This window comes from Apteryx rowi, unplaced genomic scaffold, assembly GCF_003343035.1.
Source record: "Apteryx rowi isolate R43461 unplaced genomic scaffold, aptRow1 scaffold_16, whole genome shotgun sequence".
NCBI lineage: Eukaryota > Metazoa > Chordata > Aves > Apterygiformes > Apterygidae > Apteryx > Apteryx rowi.
The window spans coordinates 4,188,286-4,209,167 of record NW_020447863.1 but is presented as its reverse complement, the minus strand read 5'-3'; the positions used below and the strand labels follow the sequence as shown (position 1 = coordinate 4,209,167).

The 20,882-nt window shown below is 44.0% G+C and overlaps 1 protein-coding gene across 1 annotated transcript in view; it reads left to right on the top strand.

Moving 5' to 3' along the window:
• The window catches only part of CACNA1B (calcium voltage-gated channel subunit alpha1 B), a 315,999-nt gene that overhangs the window by 191,830 nt on the left and 103,287 nt on the right, over positions 1 to 20,882 (top strand). Inside the window, exons 15-19 of the mRNA XM_026059653.1 lie at positions 1,171 to 1,302; positions 2,430 to 2,502; positions 6,903 to 7,020; positions 14,681 to 14,748; positions 19,949 to 20,055. Coding sequence (XP_025915438.1) covers positions 1,171 to 1,302; positions 2,430 to 2,502; positions 6,903 to 7,020; positions 14,681 to 14,748; positions 19,949 to 20,055 — 498 coding nt within the window. The remainder of the gene's footprint in view (positions 1 to 1,170; positions 1,303 to 2,429; positions 2,503 to 6,902; positions 7,021 to 14,680; positions 14,749 to 19,948; positions 20,056 to 20,882) is intronic.

Here is a 20,882-nt window from a genome sequence, read left to right as displayed (position 1 = left end):
AATTGAAAACCATTAACAGTTGACATGTGAAATGGCTTTAAATCACTCGTTTCATATTGCCTGCTCTGGCCCTGTTGTTCCTTGTGCCTGTTTGTCCGAAAGGAGATTGTCAAAGAGCTCCTCTGCTTTAATAGCTCTTTCTGCATTTTCTGATTCATTAGTTTTCCTAATATAAATGCTCCCTGCCAGTTCTCAGCAGGGCAATAAAACAAGGCGAGAGTGCCATTTCTGAGGATGTGCTCAGGCCTGCCGTGACTCCGTGTGCCTGCCCTGCCCCCTGCACGTGCAGGTCAGGAGCGAGAAGAGATGAAATCAAGGATGATCTCAGGGGAAGGAGGGAGGCAAAAGCAAACTGAGCTTCGCTGTCTGGCCAGATGCGACTTGCCACGTGTCAATCGGGATTCAGGCTGAGCCATTCCCTTTTATCGTGTCGGAACTCACGTCCCAGATTCGCTGAGTTTTGATCTTCTGAGGTTGTGTGGCCCTGGATGCCCAGACTGTGTGACTGAATTGCCCCCGCACTGAAGGCACCTATGCACTTAAGGTGCATAAATGTGTGTTTTAAACCTTTACAGAAATGTTTAAGCATCTGACTGTGGGGTTCTGAGCTGSTTTGTGAATACAGGGCTCAGGGCTGTCGGTGAGTTTGGAGGTACACGCTCGTGAAGGTGTCCTGGTGGTGGGGTTGGGGAAATGAGCTGTTTATTCCTGGTTTATGTCTTGCCAAGCAAGGAATTCACAGTCCCCAGGCTCAGTCTCATCTTGATGATGTTGATACATCTCTGCTTTTGACACTGCTGCTGACTGCAGCGCTGTAGGGGAAATACATGGGAGAATATGCTGAATGATAGAAATTTATACCAGGAAAGGGGTTGCTGAGAAACTGAGCTGACCGAACCCCCGGGGCTTTCGTGCAGACGCCTGCTCTGCACTGGTGGGCACGTGCTCGAGATGACTGTCTCTGCCCTTGTGATTCTACACGTGATTTTGCCATGCAGTGATCTGTATTTTCCAGTGACATAGGCCAAGTGGGGAGTTAAAGGATGCTGTCTAGTTCTCGTCCCTTAATCYCTGCCATTCCTTTTTTAAGAAAGTAGATTGTACTAGTTTCTCACCAAAGGTTCTTCTCCCACTAATGTTATCTCTTGGCTGCTCTGATACATGATGTAGGTACTGGAATTCCCTCAGAAATCTTGTGGTCTCCTTGCTGAACTCCATGAAATCCATCATCAGCTTGCTCTTCCTGCTGTTCCTGTTCATTGTGGTGTTTGCTTTGCTGGGGATGCAGCTCTTTGGAGGACAGTAAGTTTAATCGTTGTCCTTTCAGTGGTTATTTGAAAGCAGTCACCTGGAACAGACAAGGTTGGGAGGGACTGGAGGGCTCAAAAGATTTGCATCAAGGATACAGAACCTTTTTGGCTCTAGGCTGCAGTTAAATGATCTCTGCTTTATATGAGACAAGTTCCTGTTTTGTCTCTCCCAGTAGAAGGACAACAACAAGGTAAAAACTGCTGCTTCAGGACTGCAGGCCAATGAAAGATGTAAGGATACAGGTATATCTGTTTCTGGGGCTGTATCCTGGCTAGATATAAATAGAAGACTTCACTCTTTAAGGCTGTCGACTTGGCATCTTGGCATAATGTTTTTTTAAATTTTAAAATAAAAACAAAGCATACTTAGCATTACGAAAGCTCTTGCTGGAATATTGTACATGTCTAAGGGCTGAATTCTTTCTAGTTACTATAATTCATAGTTTCTTTAAAGCTCCTGTATCATTCCATGATTCCCATGTACCCCAGATCTCTGAAATACGATTTGAAGAGGCAGCACTTTTTCAGCTGCGAGGGGAAAAGTAAATTCTTTCCCTGTTAGCCACAGCTACAGGATTTTTTTCACTTGGAGTATTTTTCTGCTGGAAAATACAGTTTTGTTGAACCTGAATTTTTTCACTAAGAAATGTCAGTTGTGATGAATTTTGCTACAAGAAATTTAACAACAAGCTGTTTAAATAAATTTTCAAATGGCATAACTTTTTAAAAATAAATTATCAACAACTTTTATTTAAAAAAAAAAAATGAAATGACCTACTAAGAGGGCAATTTTGATTTTGAGTTTTATGCTTGGGGACAGAAACTTCTGGGAATTGCTAGTCCCACAAAATCATTTGAGATTTTGTTTATTCATTTGAATTGTGAATGAAAATGAGTCTCAAAACATCAAAATTTTCTCCAGCAACAAAACTGAGTTTCCCGTAATAGTTCTATTAACCATTTTCTCTGAGATGCCATGTCCTCTGCTGCAGTTGCCTGGGCTGTTACCATCGGGTAGGACAAACGTTGCTCTCTGACTCGAGTTGCAGGACATTATGAGAATGCAGMAGAATTGTTTGTCCCTTACTGTTGTTGTATGTGTTTCTTGCATCTCTCTAGATTCAACTTTCAAGATGAAACACCAACCACAAACTTTGATACCTTTCCTGCTGCCATCCTGACAGTATTCCAGGTAAAAACATCCCTTGTTCTAGGTGAATATGAGTAAAGAAATTCTTGGGAATCTCTTCCTGCTTATGGTGATCAGAGAGGTCCCCCAAWGTCTGTGGGATTTAGGAAAGGAGAAGGTTTTCTGCACTGATCAACGAATGTATCATTAAAAATCAACATTATGGAATTACGATTAGAAGAGAAAAGATTTTTTCTAGAGGAAAAAATCTTGATAAAACAGACGCTTCAGTGCATAGCTTAAAGACCGTGTGTACCTATGACTAGTTTTCCTGAGCACCCCCTGCCCTGGACTGCATGCTGCAATGGCAGTACTTGCATGCACCCTGCTGCTTAAATCCTCCTGGCAGGAAGCGCAGACAGCGAGTGTGTGGATGACCTGTTTCACTTTCTCCTGTGGTTGCTATAATTTAATGAGGAGAGTGGCCTGAACTGGCTCCAGGCAGTAAGGAAATAATGTAGCATTTTGCAACCGTAATGGCTAAAGATAAGATAATGCTAGATAAGAATTAAAAACGATGGGGGAGCACAGAAAGAGGCATCAGCCTTGGGCAAGTTCATGCAGTGGTAGGGAAGAGAGCAGTTCTGGGAGATGTAAAGCTCAGATTTAAGAGCCTAATTTTGCAGCTGTTCTCTACATGCCTTTTTTTTAAACAGTAGCTCAGGTATTTCTCTAGAGTACTAGGGATGCTGCACCCTGCTCAACGGGAAACGGCAAGTAAACCTCACAGGTCTGTAGAAGACCTGCTTCCATCTACAAGACCTGTCCTACGCAAACTGTTGTTGTGGGCTCAAGCTGAGACTTGACGCCAGATCCAAACTTCCCTGGATTTCAGCTAGGCTTGGATTATGTATTTCAGTGTCATGTCCTGAAAAAAGGAAAAAAAAAATTGGGTTGATGACAACTTTTGGATTAAAACAGAAAAAGTATCTTAAAGAAAACGTGTCCTGTGACCTTTGAGTAAGCAGCTTCATATGGGTCTTGTTTCTCTCCATATGTGAAACAGGTTCTATAGTACCTAACTCATAGGATATTGCAAATCATGGTAGATTAATATTTGCATAATATTTTGGTACTCATCAGAGAAAATGCTTACAGAAATGTAAAGGTATTGCTAGAGAGCCGGAACTGAACCACAGTCAGGCTCCGGATATGAACATCTGGAAATTTGGGTGCTATTTTGGTTTGGGACTATAGCCCGCTCTTGAGAATACGTAGCTGAAATATTTCCTTTCTTTTGCTGAGATAAATACTCCTGTAATATAGTGACTGTGGGATGAAAGAAAACACAGTTGTGTTTATGATATTTGTATAGAATGTCAAAGCTATGAATTAAAACCAGCAAACTCATCAGCGCATAGATAACTTGGTGCAACCTCACTGAGGCATTGCAATAACCTCTGCTCCCGATCTGTCCCCCCTCACCTGAGTCACAAGCGCAGTGTCAAGCCCTCTTCAAGCCAAGACAAGGGGAAAACTTGAACTGGAAGGCATTTAAAGTGCTTCATGGAGGCTCTGGGGTGTTGCAGGTATGCTGTGACATCCAGACCCCGTCTGCAAGCCCAAAGGGGCCTGGGCTTGCTGTGCTGCAGTGCTAGGCCAGGAGCTGGCTGGCCGAGGGGAGGACTTGAGAGACTTGAGATGTAGCTGAACTGCAGGCAGCAAGGCTCTTAGGAGCCACAGGCTTGGGATAGGAGCTTTTCTGCAGAAGTTTRGCTTAGGCCTTTCTATCTCAGCAGACCTGGCTGGGTTGCAGGCCTCTCTCATGAGCCTCCCGGGRCAGATTTTGTCTGCTTGGCAGCTGGCTGACTTCAGAGTTGGGTGCAGCTGAGCCCCAGTGCCCCTGAAGTCCCCTTGAAGAGCATTACACGTTTTTCCGTGGCTTCTGGCTCCTGAGAAAGTCTTTGCGAGCTGAATGACAAACTGTGTATATAAAAATACAGACATGCAGACTAAATATATATGTATCTGTGCATCTATATGCATGAAAAATAAATTGCTACATCTCCCTATACCAGCAGTCATTTAGCTAGAAGTGTTCACAACATCCATACGCAGAGACTCTATAAACCAGAACGACCTCTATTAACCATACATGCTGTGCTTCTTGGAGGCTGCTACTTAAATAATTAAATGGTGCCAGCTCCTAAGGAGTGTACCAGTGATGAGTGCTTGAGGGGATGAGGAGCCTTGGAGGCAGGCTGTGACCAGACATCGGTTCTGCTGAAGGACGCCTTGCTGAAGTTTGGGAAGCATTGCCTGGGCTYGGTTTAATGACCGCGTGTCCTGGCTGCCCTAGCCGTGCTGTTTTCTGGCCTTCCTGTGAGATATGGCAGACACTGAGTTTAAGCGATTTTGCGTTTAGTCAGGCCCCAGTTCAGGAAAGCATCTGCTTTTCAGGACAACCCTTTGAAGTTGTGCTTTACCGATTCCTGGCAGCTGAGTGTCTTCCATCGTTAATGTGCTCATTAGGCCATTAAGATTACATAGCAGATTTTAAAAGTTGTTTTTATTCCATCATCTGATAGCTCCTCAGCCGACCCTACATATTAAATGCTGAGCTGCACTGGACAAAGTGTTCAGTTTGGGAGCCAAAAAGCAGTTTTGGGCCGAGGGAAAAACAAAATCTTTGGGCCTCACCTTACTCCAAAACTCCTATCCCCTTCCCGCTGTGCAATGCTGTCCTTCCCTCTCCTCTTGAAGACCAGAAAGACCTTTATTAACCACACAAGTTCTGGTTCTTGAGGGCTGCTACCTAGTTATTGAGGTAATTCCTCCAGCTGATGGGGCAAATGGTGGGAAGGACTCCGGGTCAGGTGTCCATCCTCTCCCCGGGGCCTCAGAGAATATCCTCAGCTCCCCATGGACAGTCCACTGAGTTTAGACCATTTACCTACCTGAAAAGGTTCCATAAAACAACCTTTTTTTTTTTTCTTTAAGATTTTTTTYCACATTCAAACTAACTTCTGGATTTTTGAAACCAGTCCCCATCCCACTGGATTTGTTTATGTGCAGCTTGTAATCAGTGATATATTTGACTCCTGGTCTTGTGCAGGGCGTAGAAGTGTTCCTATCAATTTCTCTTTCAATGGGTATTTATTTAAATAGAAGTCACTTTATGGATATTTCCAGAAAGCAGGAACAGTTGTGAATTTATGGAAATGATTTGTATGCAAGTTTGTGAACAGTCTTGTGTAATTTAATGCGGAGGTGAAGGTCTAATGGCCTGGTCCATAGCCTCAGTCACTCTGGTGTAAATCCAAGGCAAGTCCAATCATGTGGGTTGCTCCAGGCTTGCACTGAATTATTTGAAACCAGATTCAGTATTTAGGAAACAAGTTTGTATATGCACTATATGCGCTTGTGTATATACTTGCTCTCATCCCATTGCTATCATTGGTATTGTCCTTGCAGCAAGAAATTTTCTGTCTCTCAGCAGCTGATGGGTAGTCTGAAGTTTGCAATTGTTAGTTATGCGAGTATGTCCTTTGCCTGTGGAAGGTCTTTCTGCAAAGCTCAGATATCCACCTGCATATTGTCTTTTAATCTGTGGGGAGGGAAGGAGAAGTAGGGCTTGCACAGGGGCTTGGTAAGGCCTTTTTATCCCTGGAGGTGAAAGGAGTTGAAGTTAGAGAATCCTGTTCAGGGCACTGAGCACAGAAGTCAGCTTTCTTTTGTTTGTAGGAAATGCCATGCATGGAGCTGTCGAAACTTGGTTGTCTTTGCATGACCTAAAAATGGAGAGGGAGAGAAATTTTGCTGGGAATGCAAATGTAATGTTGCTTTTGCTGCTTCTGCGTGTGAATCTACAATCAGGAAGATAACCAAGAGCAGGCAGAAACTGATGTAACTCTCCTCCCTTGTCAGTGGTCCTGAAGTCCCTCACTCCTCCTGGCATGCCATATTTGCCTCATGTCAGAGGAGTCCTGGCGCAGCACGTGTGTTTATGGATGTTGCACAACCCCCGTCTGTGCTGCAGTGGTGATCCTGAGGCTGGGCACCTCCTCCAGTCTGGCTCCCTCAGCTTCCTCAAAGGTGTTAGCTGAGCTCAGCGTTGCCCATTTTTCCTACTCTTCTGCCCAAGAGTCGTTGCACTCCTTTGGCTATGTCGGAGCTGGATGACACCAGACTCTGTGGGTGCGTTGAGAGTGCACGGCCTGGAGCATGTCCATACTCTGCATAAGGGAAGTGCAAAAACTGGGAAGCCAGTTTAGGGTGAGACCATCCAAGCCTAGGGGCTCTGATGTCCGGCACCACAGTCTGACACACCAACTTGCTCATCCTTTTTTCCCCCATAGGTCAGTCCTGGATTGTATCTAACTACCTAGGTCCTCCAGGCCTTTTCTAATTTGTTTTTCCTTTGTGTCACCATTTCTCCTTCTCTCTCAAATGTTACTGTGCAGATCCTGACGGGGGAAGACTGGAATGCGGTGATGTATCACGGGATCGAATCGCAAGGTGGTGTCCGCTCAGGAATGTTATCCTCCATTTACTTCATCGTCCTGACGTTGTTTGGTAACTGTATCCTTGCACGCTGGTTTGCATTAGTGGCACAGTGTGCCCTGTGCTCTTCCCCAGCACTTAAAGGTGACCAGCCTAGAGGGTGGAACAGGCACTGGAGAGGGACACCCAAATTACTCATTCTGTCGCAGGGCCAGGCATGTGGACATGGACACGTTCAACTGCACTTTAGCCAAGTTAAAAAGTTACCGCTTGTTACCTCTCTAATCCAGGTACATGCTCCCTAACTCTGAACTGCTAGAAATATCTAGTTTATTTTGAATGCTTCTCCCTCAGTATGCTTTTTAAAACCAGATCATTGCTATGGCTTCACTCCTTATAGAACCGGAGCCAGCAGGGTTAAAGCAGGCATAGGCAAGTTGCCCGCATCAGCAACATGTTTCTGATTGCAATGTGAACATGGTCTTCATTCATTTTAATGTTTATATTTTAGATTAAGAACATCCTATTGTGAGTTAATTTGTGCTGTGGGAAAAATGATTTGCATCAAGTCAGAACAGGACCTCCATACCTTGAATATGTTCACAAGTAGTTTGCCCTGGTCACAGGGAACAAAGAGTTGAAATTGGTTTAGAGTATAGATCAGGCCTGTGTTTGATCCCTCCCTTTGTCTATGTGACAGTTTAACCAGCTACTGATAATCGAAATGCCTTAAATTGTGTTGTCTCTATATAAGTGCTTAAAACTTGACTCTAGATCTTTGGTTTTGGGCTCTGGAAGTATTGGGTGATGTTCCAAGACCAAACATGAGACCTGTGAAGTTATTTTGTTCTTCTTTGTCATGAAAATTTGATGAGGTCAAACAGGCAATTGGGAGCTTGCCTTCCCCAGAAGTCCCTGGGTGCCTGCTGGGGACCCAGCAGCAGACTCTGTGCTATGTCTTTGTCCCCAGACATCTGTGAGAAGGCAAGAAAGAAGTCAAGTGGAGCAAGGAGTTGAAAGGGAGGGTGTATTTTATATACGTTTATATAAAAACAAGCAAAGAGATTCTCAGAGTTAATGGCTGGGTGCGATTAGGAGAGCCAGCAGACCATAGCAGTAGTGATGACTCTATCCCTGCTTCATGGTGGTGACTGCTGTTGGGATGAGTGTATAGCATTGCTTATGTTAACTAGGTAGAAAATTGTTAGGATGAGACGTTTGCTGCGGAGATAAGCTGTCTGGTGTGAAACTGAGCATCCTTACAAATGGAAACTTGAAAACTCTTGTGCATATGAGGCAACTTAGCTGATTTGTTTGTTCTGTAAAATAGGGATAATATTGCTGAGTATTGCAGCTCTGCTTGCGAGCCCTCCGTAGGGTTTCTCAGCAGTGTGAACCTTACTGCCACTTACAGTTCCTTGTCTTCTTCTTTTCCTAGGAGTCTTGATTGGGCTAGCAACATTGGCTAGGTAGCTCCTATGAAAGGGGAAGGGTAAGTGGGGAACGCTACTTGTACTGAAGAGTTGCACATAGAGTTGTTCATTCCTTCAGCTGGGGGTTGAGATGAGAAGACATGGGACATAAGCATGCACTGACAGTGAGGCAGGGCTCTGGTCCTTTGTTTTGCATGAAATCTGTCCGTGAAGCCTGAGGAACCATGGCAAGGAACAGCAGAGCAGACAGCATGCAAATTGTACTTGTCACAGAAGTGTGTCTCTGTGGAGTTTGCCCCGTTAATGTGGCCTGTCAGAGCAATAGCAAGTGTGACACATGGACTGGTTTGGCAGCTAGTCGCAGACATCCACCTCATGGCAGGCAACATGCCCCATTCCAGAAACACGAAGCTTTTAAAAACTGGGTCAATGGAGAGCTGGATGGGAGGGAGAGCTCTAAATCCTCAGGGCTTGGCATTTGAAAATGAGATTAAGCTATAAGCAGGCCTGACAGCAGGACTGAGAGAGAGAGAGAGAGAGACTTTCAACCTTAGAGTGACTAAGATCCAACATTTTTAAAGGACAGGATATAAAATCCATTCTTGCCCCTTTTATTAAATGAGGGAACTTCTCTCTTGTCCATTAGGTTTCATTAGAAGGGGAAGAGCAGGGGGATGCTCAAGAGGAGGGAATAAGGACCCATTTTAGCTGTTGCTAGTGCAGTGAATTTGGTGTTTGCTTCTGCTTGCCATGGCAGAAGCGAAGTGGTGAGCCAAAACCGTACACACATTCCCCCCGAACATCATCCTGCTGCTGAAGAGAGGAAGGAGGTGGCTTCCCTGGCAGTGCCTTCTTGGACACTCAGTGTAGCCTCCTCCAGAGCCAGTGAGGGGGCTGGTTTTGGGGAAGAGGCTGCCAGAGGAGGTGAGGAGTGTTTGAGTGTGGTGTGCTCTCGCTGGGGGTGTAATACCCTTGCAAAGCCATACAAAGTCAGGCTGCTGTAAGTTAGAGTAACCCCTAGGACTGGCCTTGGTTGTACTTTGGACCAGCCTTTCTCTTCTGTTCTTTGTCACTCCTGTGGTCTTCTTCACACACAACATGAGTACACATCCATCCCCTTGCTCGGGAAGAAAGAAGACTTGCCCCCATACCTGCTTCTCTATAGCAATTTGCTTTCACTCCTCTTGAAATGCATCTGAAACATCAGTGGACCCTTCCCACCTCCCTGCCATCTCTGGCTGTATGCAAACACCATAAGGCAAAGCCTTGAAATCTTCTATAGCAATATTTTTTCTAATTTGATGTCATTTATCTGTGAAATATTTCATCAAGACAGAGGGCAGACCAGATGGTGAAAGGGTTAGTATAAAATAATGGTCGCTATATGAAGCACTTTGCCATGATTGACTGGTCGGATGGGCTGAGCAAACCCCGCCAGTGTCATTTTGCATGTACAGAGGACCTCATGCTGCAGAGCAAAACCATGCGTCAATCAGAGTTCCGCTTTAGCTGGTAGATGGGTTCGTAGGAAGGCTATGCCTGGGGGAGTGCATTTTTAAAGACATTTTAGTGAACTAGCTCTTTCAGTATTTATTATTTGCACTGGTTTTCTTTATTTCCCCTTTGAGTGCTTGGCAGTCAATGCRATCGTGGACTCCTGAGCCCTTCACCTAGAGGCTCAGTCGCAGCTTGTGCAGGACAGCCCTCGCTGCCTGCCGTTCTCATTCCCCCTCCCGCTGCTGGTGGCAGACCTTCGGTGTAGCCATGCTGAGCCTCGGGGCACGGGGGGAAAGAAAAGAAGAGAAACCATTTTGTAATGGAGCAAACTGATCAGAGAGAACTTCTTCACCTGCTGCTTGTTATAAACCTGAAGCTAATCCGTGGAGATTTACATCCTTGTAGGAGACTCAGAGATTTGGACCGGGTTTCCTTTAGAGAAACCGGTCAGTCTGAGAGCCCCAGTGCGATTTCAGAGAATTTGGGGGTGCACCTCTGCATCGCATGAAGCCGTATTTGCCTTTAAGCCTCCTGAGGCTCCCGGCAGGAGAGGACGAGGTTGGAGAGTGCCTGCAAAGACCAGGGCTGAGTCTTTTTGCTCTTTGTTTACTGTGGGAATAGCAGCAATAAACCCACTAATGCCTGGGCTGATATTTCAAACAGTATTTCAGTAAGGTCATTGCTACCGCTGCGTTTCCCTGGCCGCAGTTTTGATGCTGAGGGCGTTTATGCTGAGGGTGAGCTGAACCGTGTAACTCGCCAGTGGCTCGTGTTAACTTTAGCTGTCAAAATATAATGTCTGAATGTTTGAAAATAAATTCTAGTTTGCCAGAAGAACCACAGTTCTGCATTTTTGCAGAAAGTAAAATAGTCATTAGCAGCACTGCTGCTGCAGTGTCACAGTAATGTTGGGAAAAGGCAAGTGTACGGCGGGTGAGATGTGTGTGTTAGCCTGAGGTCTGCCTTCCCAGGGAGAACCCTATAGCCTGGATATAGGATACCCTATAGAGAGCATCCTGCACTGGCTGGATTGTCAATTAGCTATCATGTGAACCGTCTTTTCTGCTCTAACTTGGGACTTAAACATTATAGTCGGTCTACCTTTCACAAAGATCACTCCCCCACCTTGCAGAACCCTCAAAAAAGCTTTAAAAATGTGAGTTTTTTACACAATGGATTTTTTTCAGGTGTCAAGTGTGGAATCGCCACCAGTCCTCTCTACACAGACCTTCAGTGCAGCTTAGTTTCTTACATGGACCTTTTCATTTTTGTTTTCTCACATCACTAACATTGAAATCGGTTTCCTAAGCCCCATCTGGAAGGCAGAGCAGCAGCCAAGCAAAAGGCATTTCAGCTCCTCTGTTGGGAGTGGTTTTATTTTCAGGTTTTTAACATAGGCATTTGGTGAGTTCACTTTTAAGAACTGAGACGGACTGGATCAAATCTTTTTGTTAGAGAAGCAGCATTAGTGATTTTGGGTCAGCTTGCAAAACCTGCCCTTTTTAAGCGTGAGGGATTCCTTTCCTCTCCCAGCGCTGCTTGGGGCTTTTTAATTGTTCCTCTTCATAAAAAAAGATACGTGGGTGGCTGCTGTCTTCCCCTGCTTCTTATTGCAACTCAGTTGCTTCTTTGAATCAGTTTACATTTTCAAGTGACTTCGCAAGGAAAAAATCCAGAAGCTTTGTTTTTATAAGAAGGAAGTCTCTTATATTACATTTCCAGTTCCACAGAGTCTGTGTGGAGCCAGATCTCAGTGTCTTAAATGGTTTGATGAAAGTAGTGTGATTAGAGTGACAGCAGGATTTGGCCCATTTTCTAGGAAATTACACCATGTCTGTGTTCATTGTTATCCTGTAAGTTGATACATCTGTTGGGGGGGAAAAAGAGACACCCCTCCCTCCAAAAAAAAAACCCCAAACCCTGCAGAAGAGCCTGAAATGAAATGCAGTAAATGCTTAGAAAGTGCCAGCCTTCCCAAACAAGGCCCTGGCTGCCTTTTGCCTTTAGCTGCAGCGTGGGAGAGCCGTACTAACAGCGGGCTACCAGGCTCAGCTAGCCAGCAAGGTCCATCAGTCTGTCTAGGTTATGAAGCCTGGACCAGAGGCTGGAGTTCGGATGATGTTTGGGGAATCCCTGAGTTCTGGGAAAGGGGCTAAGGGACCTTTCTTGGGCAGAAAAACCCAGTTCTACCAGATTACGTCTGCTGGGAGATGAGTCAAAACAGCCTGGCCTGTTAAAAATATATATATTTCCAGTGGTTGATTATGTTACATGAGACATTTTCAGCATGGGTGTGTAGGAGGCAGCGGTAGGAAGATAGTTTTATTAGTGAGACATTTATTCCCTGAGCGGGAGGCTTGGAAGCATTTCTAACATACTGGAAGCACCCCAGAGGAAGAAACCCAAACAGCCGTCATCGCCTGCGACTACGGCAGCGCCTGCAGGCCGTGGTGGCTCAGCCTCCATGCCTACTGCTCTGACCCGGGAAATTAGAGCCCCCTGTTCCAACTGGCRGTTAAAAGGAAATGAAGAAATTAATATCTTTGTAAATGAAAAGTTGACGGAGCTCTTACTTCAGTCAGTCATTCAGGAGACAGCAGGGTGGGTGGAAAATCATTGTTTCAGCATCGTTTTCTTTCCCTTTTGCTAGTTATTTGCTGGCCCAACAGGAATGACGTGCTCCCACCTATGTTCCTTGCTGTCCTGCCTGAAAGGAGGAAGGAGCAATCGATGGGGGTTACATTTCAAACCTCTTTCAGACCCAGAGCAATCATCTGCACACAAAATCCTCCATCCCGCATTACTCAGGGAGGAAACGTGATGACCTGGCCTCTGCCTGCAGAAACGCCAGGAGCCCCCTGGGTCTCAGCCCCTGCAGGACTTGACAGCCAGGATGCTGACAGATCCTAAACTCTCTCGTCCTGTAGCTCCCTGGTCAAATATAACTCACACTTTCCAGTGTCATGAGCAAAGGCTCCAGTTTTGATAATTATTTGGGCTCTGGAGACATTCATTTCAATGGGAATTAGAGACATGGATGTCTGGTTCTAAAATTCTTGATCAAATTATGTTTGAAAGCTCTTGAGAGGAAAAGCAAAGAGGCCTTGAGCTGATAGTTTGGGCAAATCTTGGTCCCTGCCTTTCCTGGTAAGAGTCTCAAGAAGCTGAGCTGGTGGTGGGTGGTGGCTCCCGAGACAGCGCTCTGCCTGGAGATCGTTGGACATGCTCCTGTCTGTCAGAGACGATTGGCGTGACTAGCCCAGAGTCGATGAATCAGCCTGGCACCGCTCCTGGGTCCTCTTGTTTAATGAGAAACCTCAGATGCCTCCCCTGAGCAGTTTTCTGAGAAATGGAAAGCAGTCAGAGAGGCACCTGGGCCAAGGTGTCTCAAAATCTTCTCGTGGGTTTAACAGTGTCCTGCTAGCTCGCTCCTCCTCACTTGAGTGGATTGCCTTGCTCTCTCCAGCATGCTGCCACTGCAGCATTGTTTTGTACCTCATTTCCAACTCAGACCAAAACAGAGGACACCTCTAGTTATTTTCTTTTGGGTGAGTTATCTGCCCTATAACTCCTGCAGTCATTTCACTTGGCTTACTGAGAGCTATGTCTGGTCCCAAACTCATGTTTTGCTTTGCTCTAGTGAACATCATACATTGCTATAAAGGCCAGAGAATAAATATATGCAAGATCACATTCATTATCATGTATGTTCATATTTAGCATATCTTTCCACAGCAATGGTGGAGCGAGCGAATCTTCGATCACCAGGTAATGTACAAGAACTAAATACATTCTCTTGGACAGTAGTTTAGACATGAATTTGCTTTGCACACTCTCCTTTTGTATGCAGAGCTATCTGATTTATAATTATCTTTGGGCTGTTTTGCAGACRCATGGTTGGAATAGCAACTATAAGATATATGAAGGGACAAGTAATAGCTGAAATCATTAAGGGCCAAGAATGAAAATAATAGATGAACTAATAATTGTAGGGAAATCTTATGTCTTAATAATATAATGCAGTTATGCAGAGAGATCCAGGCTAGCATGGGCATTGGCGGACGTATAGCTGGGCTAGCATGCAATTTGGCCTGGCCTAACAGCCTGTTTCCCAGCAAAACTCGTTAGCTCAAGCGGAGAGCCCTGCTAACAGGCTCTTCTGTAGTCATGCCCTGCGTGATACTGCAGGATTCAGGAGGGAGGATGTCAGCAGTGATCTAATTGTTGTATTGACTTCAATGTGATAAGTCATGAGAGTTTCCTCCCACTGGTGTGTAGCACAGCAATGACATAAGTTTAACTTTTTCATGATAACGAGTCCCTTTATATAGCTATATATTTATATTATGGAAATGTTGTCTTTAAAATGACCAATTTCCCAGGAGCTGCTGGTTGCCCTCTAAGTAAGAGGGGAAAGCAGAAGGCAAAAATCTTGTGTGTGTGTATGGACATTGGTATGGATTTTCTGGAGTGATGGAGCAGGGGCTTTTGCATGTCTTAATGCCACCATGGGATCCTGTATCAATTGCACCTATAGTGCTATAAAGCCCATCTGTTCAGCATGTGAATATATCCCCACCAGGACGTGTGTTGGTGAAGAGACAAATGTCCAATACCTGTTATGCTGTAGAGTTAGGTCCTGGCAGAACTGAGTGAATTATAAATGAAGAAGATGAAACAGTGGTGCAAGGGGTCAGTCCATAATATGCTGAAGACTGTAAGTGGGGAAAGAAGGGTCCTGGCAGCATAGGAGGAATTATTTAGTGTATTTGCTGTGTGAAGATTTTTCCTTAGCTGCTCCTCTAAAGATACACTCTTGAATGTCTTCTTGGCTATTGCTGTTGACAACCTTGCAAATGCACAAGAGCTGACCAAGGTATGTGTAAGATTTCTGTTTTTTCAAACTTCACCAAGTGCTGTAACATATCGTCTCCCTTCTCCCAGAGAGACTGAGATTTCTTACATCCCCCCCATCACCTCCCCAAATGCACCCAAGCTTAGACCACAGCTGCTGGATCTGCAGCGTGACTTACCCGCCTCCAAACACCCTGGTTTCCTAAAGAGTCTGTTCATGTGGTATCTGTTTACCAATTTGCATTGCTGAGTCCTTTGTTGAGGGCTTGGAAGTTTACTCTCATTCACTTTGGCTTCATTATAGAGGCTTGTTTCCGTGAACCGTCTCGTATTCTTTAGCTTCCTTTTATTACAGAGCGGGGAGGGGGCATTCTTCATGTTGCTACTGTGTGCAAGTGCGCCGGCATTCCTAGTATTTGCTGCTTTCAAGAGCAGAGGCAAAACATCTAAAGGGTTTTGGCTGATTCAGTAATATATTTGAGGCTTAGGAGAGGGGAAATGCAGGTGTCGTATTGCCGCTTTTGCTGTTTCATGCTAATGTTTTGTACCTTGCTGAGTTTCGGGATGAATCAAAGAATTAAAATTCTCCAATCAACCCCATGGAAAACAACTTGAAGAGGCTATTGTGGATTTTCAGTCAAGATGTTAAAACCTTCCTGCCTCTCACCAGGTGCAAGAGAAATCTGAGACACCAGCCAAAGCACGGGCGGAAAGCCAGGTTCTGACAAGAGCTGGCAATGACACTGATGCAGCTTTACTGTATGCTCAGATTTATACTGGAGCATTCCTTACGGAGGAAAAATGTATAACCTAAATACTGTGCAGGAAGAATCCCAAATGCTGCAGTTTCTATTCATGTTATTACAGGCTTTTGATTTCTCGTTGTAGAATATGTCATGTTTATGAGGCAGCATCAGATTTTGTTTGCACATTGCTAGCTTGCTCTCGCCGAGCAGATAAAAAATATTCACCCCTGGTTGTTATGCTTGGCCAATTGTTATAACTCGTGGTGACCTGTTAGTTTTAAAAGGAGCGCTGTGTCCATCTTAGCATTCATATTTCACGAACTTCAGCTTGTCTACTCCTTACAGGGCAAGAGGGGCGCTAATCGTGCTTGTTCAGCGGCTGGCAGCAATGCTCTCTCTTTCTAGAGCTGCGGTTAAGCGCGGTAGTTCGTAGAGACGCAACGCAGCTGCTGTGGCAGTTCAGAGCGACTCAGAAATTTCTCGTTTCCTCTCCCACACCGGCCGCTGATGCTTGAAGACCAAACCAGCTACCTGTTCCGGGGTGGTACGAATGTCCCCATGTCTGTCAGATCGCCCATTCTGCATCCCTCCTCCGTCGTAATTCAGCTCAGCGCTGCACTTAGGGGCTGACCCTAGCTCTGCTGGGCAAGGTTTTCCCCTACAGCATCTCAGCTCTTTCTGCGCTTTCTAGAGGCTGCAGAAATCTCCAGCTGGAGGCACATGTCGTCTTAGCCCTCCTTAGCAGGAGATTCATGGGTGACCCTTCCACGTGCTGAGGGATCAGGCCCAGCGCAGTTCGTGGAGAATGAAGCTCATCCTACTTCTTAATCCTTTTAATGCTTCTTTCTGAATATTTCAGCAGCTGCCTGGGATGGTTAGAAACCTGACGGTTAATGTTTATAAAGTATAATTAAATATTGATGGATTCAGCAGCATTGCCAAATCATAAAGCTTCTTGTGAAACTCTTTTTTGCTTTCATTTTCTTTATGATCCCCCCCGCAAAATCACTGGGGCTTTCAAAAGAAGAGGAAAAAAGATAAAAGTAATTCAATTATATAGCATACCTGATGAATTGAGGGATTTATTACTAAGTAAATATGATCATGCAAAATCAAAAATGGTCCAGGGATATAATTAAGTTACTCTGGAGTCAGTCAATCTCAGGAGACTTTCTTGACATTTAGGCTGTAAAACTAATCAAGATCAGCGCTGCATATAATGTGGGAAAACTATAAGCAGCCTGCAACTGCTTCTATTTTGGAAAGACGGAAAGCTTTCCAGCTAACCTTCGTGTCTGAAGCATTTCAACCAGCATTTCCAGTTTTGGATATAGAATGGGACTTAATTTATCATAGCGTTTGAACATTTCTTGGTAGTTTTAGCTGGACCTTGTGACCCATAACAGGAAGTATTAGAACTGTAACTATATTTAATTTAACCTTGATCATCTTGCATCTGTTATAAAACTCACCAGTACTTTGGAATGACTCATTTTGATGGGAAAAAAGGCAAAAAAACCTTCTTTGCTTTGAATATATATAAAGAACCTATTCTTCAGCCTCTACCTCTTCCTTCCTCCTTCCCCAGGTCTCTCTCTTCCGCCCTTCTGTGCTAGCACAAACTTATGAATGAGTTAAACTCTCCCAACTTTGCTTCTAGTGGTTTCTTAGATCTTCCTGAATCACTTTGGATTTCAAGCCTTTGGAAAAACTCTCCCATTTTTTCCATCTACTGACGTTTTTTTCCTCCCTGTCTGCTTATTCAGAAGGGAATCTAAAACTGTCCCAAAAGTTTGCTTTTGAAATCTCTCCCCTGACAGTCCTATGACGTCTCTGATGCCGAACAGCAGCTTGTTCTCTATCCTGGTTAAACCATCATGTAAATCATCTCAGGGTGACCAGGGAAAACCCTAGGTCTTCCTAAATATCCTACAGTGCCTGCTGAGAGCAGTGTGTGTCCTCTGATCTCTGGATACTGCCAGCAATCACCAAGAAAGCAGTGTATAAAAGCACATGAAGCGGAATAGGAGGGATGTGTGAATTTTATGTAAAATTAGTCCAGAAATCCTCAGAACTGTTGAAGTGCGCAGGCAAAACAACGAAATCTAACAGCTATAAAAATTTCTTTTCCTGCTTCCCAATGGAGAGAGCTTTAATTGGGTGAACTCAATATTGAACAGTTGATGTTAACTATGCACATAATTATGGGTAACACCAAAGACGGGCATTACTGTGAGATAAACCGTGTGCTATAGGTGAAAATTTAGAGCCCTGGAAACAGAAAGGGAACATAAGAGATATACGTCTTTATAGGTAGGGCCTTTTCTGCACTTGCATCTATACAACGAAGGTGATAATCGCGCTCCCAGAGCTGCGGTATTGGCGGGAGCTGGAATTTATATTGCTGTCGCGGCTCCACGCTTCCTTGAGTTGTGCACTGTCATACACCTGCGCGCTTCGAACGCTGACCAAAATGAGCCTCTGCCCCAGCGAGACTTCACAGTGTGGGTATCTGGCAAAAAATTAATTAATATTTGTAAAGTGAGCTGAAATCGCTGGATGGGAGGAGCTACAGAAATATTATTAAGCATTCATCTAAATGCATACAGCTAAATGCCGTACTTGCTATGAGTTACGGATTGCTGCGTTTCTAAAGACAATGGCTGTTTTTTGCTGTTACTCTGAGCTTCCAAATCCAGCAGAACTCACTGATGCCCTGGTGAGACTGGAGTAGAAGCTAGAAATTTTAAAAGGATGGAAAAACCTACACCCAGCGTTTGAGGTGCACAGAAAAAAAATCATCAACATTTGAACATACATGATTTGAACTCTGTTAGAGAGTCCTCAAGAAAAGAAAAAATTGAAGAGGCCTTCTGAATGAAAGGACAACATTCAAAATCGTCTTAAAATTAGTGTATTGGGGAATTTATTCTGCAGAAGATTCATATTCTGCAGATACCCTTGGTTTACAGTAAGCTTCCAAGCTGTTGATAAATTTACTAGAAGTTGGTGGTTGAGAAGTATTGAATACTGACTTTGTATAGTTTTTCAGCAGGGCTTTTTTTTCCTAGCCTGTCTCAAATTCCTTCTTTATTCACAGCAGTGGGAATTTACTTGTTACAGATTTGCTAATATCTGAAAAGGAAAAAAGTAAGTTTGAAATTTTCATGGCAGCAGATTTATTTTTTAATTAATTTCACATCAAGTCTTTTTCCTTCAAAAGGAGAAAAGGAAAACAGTTTCAGGATGAATTCAATTTAAGCAAATAACACCAAATTCAGAGCAAGGAACTATTTGTGCCGATGGTATTCAGGATGGATAAATCTATATGACTTCCTATATAGAGTTAGTTGTCTTATTGTCCACTTTGATTATTTTAAGCATAACTCTTCCACTGTGTTACCTTTGAAGAGCGGAGGTAGATCCATGGCATTTCATGAAGTTTGAGGGAAGACCTTGCGCCTGCTCTCGGTGTGCTTATTCCCTGGACAGGGATGCTGACCTTGCCATTACAGTGCCTGTATTTATCCTGCCATGATTTTACTATGGAATTTGACTCACTAGAGAGTTGAAAGGAAGTTTAACCAAGATGACTCCTGGAATTGAGCCAGGCTGCCTCTGTGCCTTTTGCCCTCATCCCATTGATAAAGATCCATTTTGAATTTAATTGGTATTTCTCTTGAAAGTACACCAGGAAGGAGAAAATAAATCACGGTTCTACTTTGTGGGAACTTGTAATGCCAACAGAGGTTAAAAATCCACATGTGATCTGTGGGGTATGCAGAAGGCATGAACATACCCATCTTTCTGATCTACACTTTAATCTACTGACTACACTTTAATACAGCTTCTCCTTTCTGTTTTCACCCTGTATGTCTACAGTGTTGCAGCTGAAATCGGTGAAAATATCTGGGGTAAAACTGGTATGAGTGGGATCCGTCAGATCCTTGACTGTTTATTGGATTTATTGTTTTAAAAAGCCACTTTGGCAAGAAGTCAAGAAGGCATTAGCAGTCCGTGTCCCATACGTTTCAGTATGATGCAGGCCTTTGAATGCTTTTATGCATGCAAGTCTCTGAGATAATTAGGACTTCCTCTACCCCAGAAATATCGTGCTTCGTGTCAGTTCTCTCCCTGTTGTTTCGCAGTCTCCTGGGTAAATGTGAAGCGATAAGAGGCAATCCCTGAGAGGTAAGGGAGCCTGGTGAGGCAGGTGTGCTCGGTAAAATGCACCGAGTGCGTGACTGAACCTTGCATTTCTCATCTCAACCAGCTGCTGATGGCAGCAACACCCTGCGGAGGGGCCCAGCTCAGGAAGAGACTTGAAACAAGTCCTGAAATTTTGCCTCATTTTGATGAGTTTCCACAGTTTCTGCAGCACAGAGTGGCAGTCGCCTGCCACTCGTGTCTTTGACGAGTTCCAGTTATTGTCCTTACGTGATGCATGCTGTGATTTGTCTTGATTTTCTGCAACAGGATGAGGAGGAGATGGAAGAAGCTACGAATCAAAAGCTTGCTCTGCAAAAGGCCAAGGAAGTAGCAGAAGTCAGCCCCATGTCTGCAGCTAACATTTCCATAGCCGCGTAAGCATTATATTTTATTATTTGGGAACTTTTGTTTCTGTTTTTCAGTGTTGGCATATGTCTGTTCAGCTGCAGCATCCCGTAGTACTCTGTGAGCCCTTTTATACCGTCTCTGTTACTGACTGGGCTTTAGGTTGACAAGTACTCTGATCACTTAACCATGTATTTAATTAAGTCCTTTTTTTTAGTTTGTTTTCGTTTGTAATGTCTCATCTTTTGCCTTGCTATGAATAACTGTATTTTAGAAGGATTTTTTTGAGGTGTCCTAGGATAGATTTCACCAGGTGAAGTGTCAACATTTCACTTTGGATTTTTAATTTTGAGAGGTATGTGTGCGTATAACATATTGACTAATGTTTAATAATCTCTGCTTAGAGAATTTAAGCATAAAGGCATCCTCCTAAACGTCAGACTGAAAAAATGGCTTGGATGTTCTTTCTTTGCTCTCTGAAAGTGTATTGGGATGAAAAACATTGTGTATGTGAACAGTCACTGGTTTGCACTTAGAAACATCAATTTGCATTTTCAATGCATGGATATGGACATGTGCATAGATTCTGTGATACCATTTTGGAAGAATCCCTCAAAAATATTCCTTTGGTGCCCATTTTTTCATCTAAACTGATGTGAAGCATTTATATGTAGGTAGAAATACTTGTCCAGATATTGCTGAGGTCAGTGCAAGTCCTGCCCGTGTGGGATTATGGGTCCTGTGTTTGAGATGTGCCTACCTTGGATTGATTTATTGATAAACGTTCTTTGGAAGGTTCATATAGCTTTTTAGGAGTTTTAGCACAAGGATTACTGGCATTAAAAAATTTAGTCCT